Source organism: Halichoerus grypus, chromosome 9, assembly GCF_964656455.1.
Source record: "Halichoerus grypus chromosome 9, mHalGry1.hap1.1, whole genome shotgun sequence".
In the NCBI taxonomy this organism is placed as follows: domain Eukaryota; kingdom Metazoa; phylum Chordata; class Mammalia; order Carnivora; family Phocidae; genus Halichoerus; species Halichoerus grypus.
Genome location: NC_135720.1, coordinates 115,811,940 through 115,822,863, shown reverse-complemented (window position 1 = coordinate 115,822,863; position 10,924 = coordinate 115,811,940). Strand labels below are relative to the sequence as shown.

The 10,924-nt window shown below is 38.7% G+C and overlaps 1 protein-coding gene across 1 annotated transcript; it reads right to left on the bottom strand.

Moving 5' to 3' along the window:
- Positions 1–2,771: 2,771 nt before the first annotated feature.
- LOC118548172 (butyrophilin-like protein 1) lies at positions 2,772–10,924 on the bottom strand. The gene is made up of 9 exons (XM_036111978.2): positions 10,868–10,924; positions 8,341–8,691; positions 7,465–7,746; positions 7,123–7,323; positions 6,578–6,598; positions 6,461–6,487; positions 6,248–6,274; positions 4,202–4,228; positions 2,772–3,547 (listed from the first exon to the last, which is right to left on the bottom strand). Exons 2-9 carry the CDS (start codon positions 8,651–8,653, stop codon positions 3,024–3,026), a joined length of 1,422 nt encoding a protein of 473 aa, XP_035967871.2. The 5' UTR covers positions 8,654–8,691; positions 10,868–10,924; the 3' UTR covers positions 2,772–3,023.

Below are 10,924 nucleotides of genomic sequence, written 5' to 3'. Positions count from 1 at the left end.
ACATTACATTTTTTCTTCTGTTGTAAATCCCATTCTTCACTGTTACTATTTTTGTTTAAAGAGTCTCTTATCTTTTAAAATTTTTAAACAGGGACGCCTGGGTTGCTCAGTCAGTTAAGCATCTGCCTTTGGCTCAGGTCATGATCCCAAGATCCTGGGATCGAGTCCCGCATTGGGCTCCCTACTCCACAGGGAGACTGCTTCTCCCTCTGCCTCTGCATCTCTTTCTCTGTCTCTCATGAATGGATAAATAAAATCTTCTAAAAAAAATAAAAATAAAAAAATAAAATTTTTAAACAATAAAAAGAAATCATTCTATAATTCCCCTTACAGAGATACCATTCCCAATTCTCTTCATTCCTTTGTATAGATACAAATTTCCATTGGTTACCATTTTCCTTCTTTCTAAAGGGACTCTTTTACCATTTCCTATAGTGTGGGTCTCCTGGTAATGATTGTTGTTTTTTTTTTCTGCTTGTCTATAAATGAAAACATCTTTATTTCACATTTGCTTTTGAAAAATTTTCACTGAGTATTAAATCTATTCTGATATATTTTTTCCAGTACTTTATGATGTTCCTCCACTGTTTTCTCACTTGCACTGTTTACAGTGAGAAATATTCTGTCATCTTTATCTTTGTTCTTCAGTAGATACTTTAATTTTTTACTCTGGCTTCTTTAAATCTCTGGTTTTAAGTAATTTGATTTTCATGTGCTATGTGTTTTCTTTTGTGCTTTGAGTTCATTGAACTTTGCTATAGAATGAATGTTTGTGTGCTCCCAAAATACATATGTTGAAGCTTGATCCCCAAAGTGATGGTATTTGGTATTTCCACATTGGGGAAGTAATTAAGACATGAGGGTGGAGCCCTTATAAATGAAATTCTGTCCTTAAAAAGGAGACTCCATCACCCCTTCAGTCATGTAAAGACACAGTGTAAAGACAACCATCTACAAACCAGGAAACCAGCTCTCACTAGACATCAAATCTGAAGGCACCTTGATCTTGGACTTCTCAGCCTCCAGAATCATGAGAAATAAATTTCTGTAGTTTATATGCCACTAAATATATGGTATTTTTAGTGCAGCCCAAACAGACTAGGATAGCTTTTTTGGATCTGGAGTCTATAATGATCAAATTTAGAATATATTTTTAGTTCTTATTTTCTCATTTTTTTTTTCCATTCACCCTGTTCTTCTTTTCAAGGACTTCAACTGCCTTTGTACTGGGCTCTTTAAAGTTTTCCCACAACTCACTGATACTCTTTATTTTTTTAATTTTTTTCTTTTTCTGTGTGTTTTATTTGGATAGTTTCCATTTCTATGTCTTCAAGTTTGCTGATCATTTATTTCTGCAATGGTTAATCTGCTGCTAACCATATCCAAGGCAATTTTTATCTAACACATTGTCATTTCCATCTAAAGAAGTTGAATTTGGGTCTTTCTTTTAAATGCATATCTCTGGTGAACTTTTTGAATATCTGGAATATAGTTACAACTTCTGTTTTAATGTCCTTATCTGTTAAATCTAACACCTGTATCAGTTCCATGTTAATTTCAATTTATTGATTTTTTTTGTTCATTATGAGTTGGATTTTCCTGCTTCTTTCCAAGCTTGGTAATTTTTGATCGGATGCCAGACATTGTTCATTTTACCTGGTTGAGCTCTGCTCTGGAATGAAGTTAGATACTTGTAAATAATTTGATCTTTTTGAGCCTTGCTTTTAAGATTTATCAGTATTGGATCAGTTTTTAGTCTAGTGCTAATTACTCCCTGCTGCTGGGGCAAGATTCTTCTGGTACTCTACCCCATATCCACAGAATTTACCAGGTTTTTCAGTCTAGCTCATAAGAGCATATTCTCTTCTTACCCCTGTTTAAACACTAAGTACTCTTTCCTCTAGTTATCTCATTTTAATCTAACAGATAGGTTTGATTAGAGGGAGAAGAAGGGTCTTTCCTTACCTCTGCTGGTGGATATACTTAGAATTCCCCCAAATATAAAGTAGTCATTTCCCTTATTAATATCTTAGGCAAAGCAATAAAATGTCTCTCTCTTTCTTTAATAAGATAAATACCTCAAAATGCTCTTATTCGTTGGTTTTCTGAGACCTCTATCATGTTAACATCATCACATTTGTTAGATTTGGATTGTGATTGACACTTATTTTTTCTTTCCTCAAATTATCCTTGCATTTAAGATATAGATTAGCATTATTAAATTATAATTTATTTATTTATTTTAAAATTTTTATTTATTTATTTGTCAGAGAGAGAGTGAGAGAGAGCACACAAGCCAGGGGAGTGGCAGGTAGAGGAAGAAGTAGGCTCCTCACTGAGCAAGGAGTCCAGTGTAGGACTCGATCCCAGGACCCTGGGATCATGACCTGAGTCAAAGGTAGACGTTTAACTGACTGAGCCACCCATGCATCCCTCAAATTACAATTTAACTTTTCTCCCTCAACATTAGAAAATAACACTATTTTGTTGCTTTTATTCAGCGTTGCTATGAGAAAGGTGAAGAAGTTTATCTAATTTTTACCCCTTTGAATACTGCTTTACCAGTGTCACTCAAGTGTTGTTCACAGACCAGTGAACTATATTGACTCTTTCTTACCAGTTCTTTATGAGACAAATACAGAACTAGAGTATTATAAACATTTCAGAGCAAATTGACAGAGTAATTTTAAGCATATTGAATCTAACAATAAGCTTATTACAACTTTTAATTGTATGCATTGGTTTTTTTATTGACTTCATTTTTCCAGTAATTTATTTTAGAAAATTATCAGTCTGTGATATATTATATATAAAGCAAGAAACAGCATTTATAACAATAACAATTACAACAAAAAGTTTCTTCTCTGCAATTAAGAAACACTGCTGGTCATGGGGACTCAGGGAGCCTCAAGACAAGAGGCCTTATAATCAGTGAGCTTGAGGTCACCCAACAAAACTGGCATTCTAGGGTTTACAGAGAATAGGCTATTGTCTTCACTGTATAGGTTCTTCCTCTAAGTCACTTAATATTGCTCAGATGGGGAATGTTGCATGGATTTAAAGCTGAAGTAAGGATAGAGTGAGCCATAGAATCTTGCCTGGGTGAAGGAAAAGATGTGGGTGCCCTGAGTCATGTCATAGAAAGAAATGTCCTTGTCTTCATAATCCAAAAAAATCACAATCTTTTGTGGATACTTTTCTATCCGGAGATGCTCTTCCAGGGAAATGTCTTGAGGGCCACAGGTAAGAGCCCTGTATTTACATCCTTTCTTCTCTAAGACTCTGAATTTCTTGTTTTGTAGATCTGTGGATAACCCAATCTTGCCTGTGGGCATCTCATAAATGCCTAGAGTCCACTCATCAGTGTCCTTAACATCCACTTCCCAGTAATGTCTTCCTGAGGTGAAGCCTTCCTGATTAAGTGTGATAAGGTTGCAGTCTCCTTTCTTATCACTAAGAGATAGATCCTGTGTTTCCTCTCTGAGGTTCTCTTTTCTGTCTGGGTCAGAATTATTCTGATGGATTTCCTGATTTATAGTCACATCCGCTGTGGGGAAAGAAAAGGGAAGGGAAGGGCCAACAGTATATATTTCAGAAAGCTGTTGTGCAGGTGACGCTTTAGAGAAACAGGATCGAATAGTGAAAGAACACTTGTCCTCTGAATGTGTGTGTGTTGGGGGAGGTGGAGCTATGGGGTGCTCTCCCCATGGGTTCAAAGCTACTTATCTCAGAGTGCCAGAGTGAGCTGGGACTTGCAGTGTTTACTTGAGAATAGTGTTCTTTCCAAATTATCTACAAATTAGAAGTATGTTCTTCAATTAGTATTAATAGGCTCCATGTCAGCTGACTTCTTTACAAAGAGCAGCTAAGTTACTCTCATCATTTTGAGCACTTTTTACTCAGTTGGGGATTTCCTCAACTGAGGGGCTATAATTTCGTTCAGAACCAAGTGGACCTCCCCACCCCCCACCACAGGTGAGAAAGCATGGCCAATATATGAAGGTGTAAATACAACCAGAGTAGCTAATCCTAGCAGCAATTTTCAGTTCAGACCAACAGTTAATGATCATGTTCTCCCCTCTCTTTACCAGAATAATGGTGCCTCTGTCTTTTCAACTAGGAGATGATGTTAGGAGGGAAAAATGGGATATCAGAGGGCAGGTTGGAAAGGAGTCAAAAAGATAAACAAAGAGCCACTCACCAGGCCGGAACAGTTCCTTCCTCCAGTCTGAAAAAGAGCGATACAAATTGAGACTATGATGGAAGCATACCCACAGAATGAAGAGGAGGGACACACTTCCTTTCCTGGCTCATTGTTGTCTCTTCTCAGCTCTCTTTCCCTCCTCCTCTGAGCTCCATGAACTCAGCAGTGTCCAGAAACTACAAGACAAAGGGTGTACTTCCTACATGCTGTCTCAGATTAGAAACAATCCCCTCATTTGGCCCAATGCTGGGGGAGTAAGTCTGGAGAACACCTGGAGCAGGGTCTAGTGTTCTAGGCACCTGTGCTTTTAAGGCCTTTGTGGCACTCCTCATTGAGGATGAAAGCTATAAAATACCCTTTTATTTTATTTTATTATTTTATTTCAGGGGTTTCCCAGCCTATGACCACCTCAAAGTAGAGTTCAATCTTCGGACCAAGGCTTTTAAACTGACCTTTTTTAATTTTAATGCTTGTAATCACATTTTTAATATTTTTCTCCAGAGATAGATTCTTCACGAGGAAGAGAACTACATCTGCCTCTGCCTGGGGCCACTTCTCTTATGACAGAACTTGTGATTTTATTTAAAGATTGGATATTCTCTTAGTGTCTTGGGGCAATAGGCAGATAAGAACTTATCCATAATTCTTGATGGTCTCTCACTGAGCTGCCTACTTCTAAGAAAGGTAGCACTCTATATATAGAATTGATGAATATATGAGTCAAAAAGGGCATCTGTAATCTCTTCATTTTAGAGATAAGAAGGCTGAGATTAAGAAAGCAAAAATGACTGAATTCCTCAGGTGTAATTGGTAGAGTTGGAACTAAAATCTGCATGTCCTAATCCTTACTTACTTTGCTCTCTCCTCTAGAATCATGGGAACATTTTTAAAGCAGTTCCTCAAAGAAAACTCTTAGTAGAAGGGCACCTGCCTTCAGCTCAGATCATGATCTCAGGGTCCTGGGATTGAGCCCTACTCGGGCTCCCTGCTCAATGGGAAGTCTACTTCTCCTCTCCCTCCCCCTGCTGGTACTCTCTCTCTCTCTCTCTCTCTCTCAAATAAATAAATAAAATTTTAGAAAAGAAAAGGAAAGGAAAGAAAAGAAAAGAGAAAAGGAAAGAAAAGAAAAACGAAAAGAAAAGAAAAGAAAGGAAAAGAAGAAAAGAAAACTCTTAGTAGAAACTGTTTACCTGACTTTAATCCTTGGGAGGGGCGCCTTGACCCTGTCTTATCAAAGTACTTATCAGGCTGTGTGCAGTTGCCTGGTTCTTAGCTTACTTCCGCCAATGCACTTCAGGGTCAGAGATCATAGCTTATGCCACCAACATCTAGCATAATATCAGGCATATAAAAATGACACAACTATATATTTAAGGAATTACCTAGTATGCTTTTGAGGTCTAACTCTATTACACATGCACACACACAGTCTTAAACACACATAGTACATGAACACAGATATTAGAAGATATAAAATAGCCAGTTCCCTCTACTACCAGATAAATATATTTTTACAATGATATTAAAATATTTTGAAAGATTGTTTTTCAAGCTTTTTCAAACATAAACCTTGTTCCTGTGTTTTGAAATTTACTTTGTTTATTTAAAATAGGTAAAATAAATAAAATAATAATTAATATCTTTTTCCCAAATATAAGATATGATGTGTTATCTGCTCTTTTAAACTTTATTAACAGTACAGAAATGCTGATATAATGTAGGGTATTCTTTATTCTTCCTAAATCTCATCAAAATCGCTGAGTTCTTTTTCTTCCTTCTCCCTAGTGGTTGGGTTAACAATTCATGTCGAGTCCTACTCTAGCCATGTGGAATTTACCAGTCAACAGTTATTTCTTCTTTAGCTTTAGCTGTGAAAAACAATTGAATATTTGAGCTTCCAAATACAAAATACTATAGATTTATACCAAATAAATCTTCACAACTTGCAAGTGGATGTGTGTGTGTGTGTATGTTTATGTCTCTACTTATTTTATTTGGAATATCAGAGGCACATGGCAAGATCTAAGCCAGAGAGTTACTTACCAGGATACAGCAGAGCCTTCCTCCAATCTAAAACAGAACAAATCCAGTTAAGACAAGGCAAGACATCCAGAGCCTCACATTCTTCTCCCTTCCCCTTATTTTTTTTTTTTACTAGTCACTATTAAATCTTTCAGTCTTTCCCTCTGAAGAGAGGGAGCTGAGAAAGTGTTGGACATCAAAACATTGAGGAGTGTGGGAAACCCAGTCTCTTACCTGCAAGGTATAATTTCTTTCGCTGTTCTGAAAGAAACAAAATTCAGTGAGAGACCTATAACAGATGTGGAAAAGGGAGCAAATTCTACACAGGGCATGAGAAGAAGCAAGACTCACCAAGCTCTTTCTGGAGGTTATCTGAAAGAAGAGATATAAAATCCATCAAACTGGGTTTTAACTGCTCTTGAGTTCATGGAATAGCTGAATGAATTCAATGTGGCCCTCCCTTAGGGGTCCCATAGTTAAGTAGGTGAGAAGGATTAGCAAACATACATGTGGAATCTAAAATGACAAGTGCTAGGAAAAGTTACATGGGAAATGTCATAGGGTCACTGAGGAAGGAGTGCCCACAGTTCATGGGAATTCAAGGTTTCTTAGGTGTTTCAGAAGCTAATTCTTGAAGGAAGAATAGGAGGAGAAGATGGGGGAAGACATTTCCACAAGGAGAAACAACACCACAGTTTGGGTACAGACCACTGCCCACAACTCTCCAAGTTTCCCACATGGTTTCCTCCTTTCCATAACACTCCAGCTTTATGGAAATTTGGTACTATGTGTTTTCCTTGAGGTCCTTTGGCAACCTTTTATTTCCCCACCCACCTTATACAACCTGTACCCCCAGCTTTTCCACGAACCCTATTTGTCCTGCTGCCACAATTTACCTTTGTCCTTAAGTGCCATTTCCTTTTCATTTTTCATCTGATCTCTTTCATGAGATTCTCTTTTCTTTTTCTTTACTTCTCTTTCTTTGGCTTGATGTTCTCTCCAGCCAGTGTAGCTGATCCCAATGAGGAGGAGCATCAGCACAGGGACTGTTCCAGCCAGGGCTGCCTTCCATGGGTCCATCCTGGGGAAGAAGGGCTCTGACACAGGCATGTGAAGACATAGTGAGGACTAGCTTGGAGGCCATCCTGCCCTCTCTCCAAGGCTCCCTCAGCCCTCCTTCCCTCCTCCCTGCCCTCACCACACTCCCAACTCTGCTTTGAGGTTCGTGCTTCATTCACCTGGGAGGAGGATGGCTGATGCTTTCTCCTGTCCAGAGAGGGGATTCTGGATGGAACAGGTCACATTGCCCAGAGAGCTGTCTGTGACCACAAGAGATGCTTCCACACGAAAGAGCCCATCTTCATCTTGGGTCTGAAACTCAGAGAGGGACTGTAGATTCACTCCCATCATGTCACTCCACTGCACCCTGGGTTTTGGGAACCAGCCATCTGCAGAGCACAGCACTCGGATCCCACCATCCTCAGGTCCCATCATATGAACATGAGGTGCAGAGCCCAACCCTGAGGAGAGAAGGCATGTGTTTAAGGCCTGGGGTCCTTGGGGCTCAGGAGTCCCTGAGGCTGAAGACCAAAATGCCCTCACTAGACTGATAAGTAAACTGAAGCTCAGAGGTCAATAAACCTCTCACAGTGAATGTTAGACCAACCTGTGATTCAGTTTTGAAATCAACTTGATGCCTTTGCACTATACTTAGACTAAGAGAACTTTGGGGTCATTTAAAGGAGAGGAAAAAATAGGTACAATTAAAGTTAGAAAAAGGAGTTTAATCCTATAAATTGTCTTTCTCTACTGATTGGGTGAAAACTAATGTCTGAGGGTATCAATATTAGTCTGAATTAATACTAGTCAATTTTCTGGGATCTTTTAGGATACAAAAACGTATTCAGAAATATTGCCTTTTTTGGTGTTTAGAAGTGAATAGAGTATGTAGTCTTAGCCTCACTGTGTAGTTTAAGAAATTGACATTCTGCAAGGTAAATTAGCATATCAATATACGGAAGATCATAAGAAATGCCAGGTTAGGAATCCAGACATCCTTATTTTTCTCCTTGCTTTACACCATGACATACACCCTCTGTGCCAGGTTAACATACCTACAACATGCAGCTCCACAATAGCCTCTTGGGAGCTCTGATCATCCTTAAAATGACACCGGTACTGGCCATGATCAGAGGCACGAACGTGTTGGATCAGCAGGGCCACTCCCCCTTTGTCGATGGAGTCCCTCACCAACTCTGTCCTGCCGCGGTACTCCAGCATTTGCTCCCCACCTTGTTCCTGTCCATTCTGGTACACAAACACAGCGGGGGAGAGTTGGGTTCGGTACCACCGAATGTGCATGTGGGCTGCACTCTGCTCAGGGGACAGCTGGCAGGGCAGAGTGGCATCTGCCCCTAGCAGAACCATGATGGGCTCAGCCGGTCCCTTCACAGAAAACCCGGACACTGCATGAAAATCAAAGACAGATTGGGGAAACGAGTGAGGGAGGATGAAACAAAAGACCCATCTGCATTTCTTTCTTATTTGCATTGTTTTCCAAAAAAGTTACATATATGTCTTCAAATATATATCTATGTAATCTAACTTCTTCAACTATGGTCTCCAGAGGTAACAACTACTGATAGTTTGGCATTTGAAAGGACAATTTTTCTATGCATTTACAAATAGCATTTATGCGTAAGTTATGTAAAACCTATATAAAGGAAACTTATTTAGAATTAAATGTGGCAAAGTAACTTATTAAGCAATTATCCCTTCTTTTGGTAGGAGAGGAGTGAAGGTACTTCTCTCCACACTCATCCCTTTCTCTCCCAACACACTGCTCCTAAGAGGATAAGTAACCATTTCTGATCTAAAGATTTAGGTTACTCTGTGTTGAAGGTTGAAGGAAAGGATTAACAGTGTTTTATATCAAAGTGAAATGTAGAATTTATTAGGTTAGGTTGTTTTTGTTTTTGTTTTTTTTTAATAACTGAATGCTTAGAATCATAAAGAATAGTTTTTCATAAAAATTATTTTCTTGAGAGGACTTGGAAGCCAGCAGTTCCAGGCGGCAAGGGCAGAGCAGTCTTTACCAGAGAGGATGGTTAGATTCCCTGGGGCAGGGAAGGAGGATGCTGCAAGCCAAAAATGGGGACTTTGCTTAATTATGAAACAAGCTCCTTTGTCAAGTCACTTAAGCCATCTGCTTGAAACTTATTTTAGTATAGAAATCAATGATAACTAAAAGGTGACTGATGCCCCCTGGGCAAAACTCGCACTGGCAGAGGCCAAGGATATTGTGGTTCTTTTGAATGGTCAGAGCTTAAGGGCCCACAAATGTAGTGACCCTGGAGTGGGAAGAATTCAAAAAGGTATGGCTGGGAGGGGGTCCAGGAGTGTTGAACACAAATGGCAAGGCCACATGGGCTTAAAGGAAAAATCCCATGAACAGACTGTCCCAGAGAATGTGGATCAGGCAGTCCTAATCAAGGAGCATGACATTGGCCATTGGGCTGGATGCGGGCCGTGGTCTCCCTTCTTTTCTATTCCTGTGTAATACCCAGAGTACTCAACAGATATGTGTTAACTGATATTAGTTAACTGATATAGGACTACTGGCTATACACGTTATAGGAGTCATTTAATTTAGGAAAAGATATTTGACATTACTTATATCCACAATGTAGTGTAAAAGTTATTCTATTTTACATAAATGGAATCATTACATATCAATTTCTGCAATAAGGAACATCCAACCATTTTAGTACATATAATTGAGCTCTACTTATTGTTTTTGACACGGCCTATAGCATCATGTTTAAGCTTTTCCTGTATCAGGGTAAGTATTTACATTGCTTCCAATTCATTATTACTATAAACAGTCCCACAATAAATATTTAATACATTATACATATGCACATGGGAGAACTTTTCTTTATGATAAATTCTTATAGAATTGCTGAATCAAAATGCATGGAAATCAAACATTTTAATATTCCCTGCCTAACGGACATCAAATTAAAGAGATTTTAATAAAAATTGTCATTATTGTAATCTCATAGCTGGTTTTTGTCCAAACCTGGAGTCTGAAACTTTATCCTGAGGGTCCTTTCTATTTTATGAAAGAAGGACTCAAATCCAAGTCCAAATATCTTTTCCTAAATTAAATTCCTCCTACCACACCCTAACTGGCACTGGAAACTGTGCAGGGGAAAAGAGAGGAGAAAAAGAAATGATTTGTCAAAGATCATAACCAGGGATTCCAAATTCTTTGTGCTCAGACTTAGATTTTCTTGGCAATGTGAACATTATAAAGTATATTTTCACTGATACTGTTACACTGAAATTAAGCAGGCTAAAATCACCCATACTCAATAAAGATTTAGCTAAACATTACAACTATGAGTTTTATAAAATCTACCCAAAGTAATAAGGGGTGTTGATATAAAGATCACTCCCATTCTTGGCCAGAACCTTCCAGTCTTTGGTTGTCACAAACACAGTTACAGCCTCCCCCCAGTATAACTGCCTTTGAGAGGAGGTACAATGACCACCAATGGATGATCAAGATTTTTCATCATCTAAGAAGAGCCATTAAAAACAAGTCAATAAATAAAGAGAAGGAGAGAGAACACTGACCTGCTGAGTACCATGTAGACACCTGGAGAAGGAGAAGAAGGAGGAGGAACCCAACAG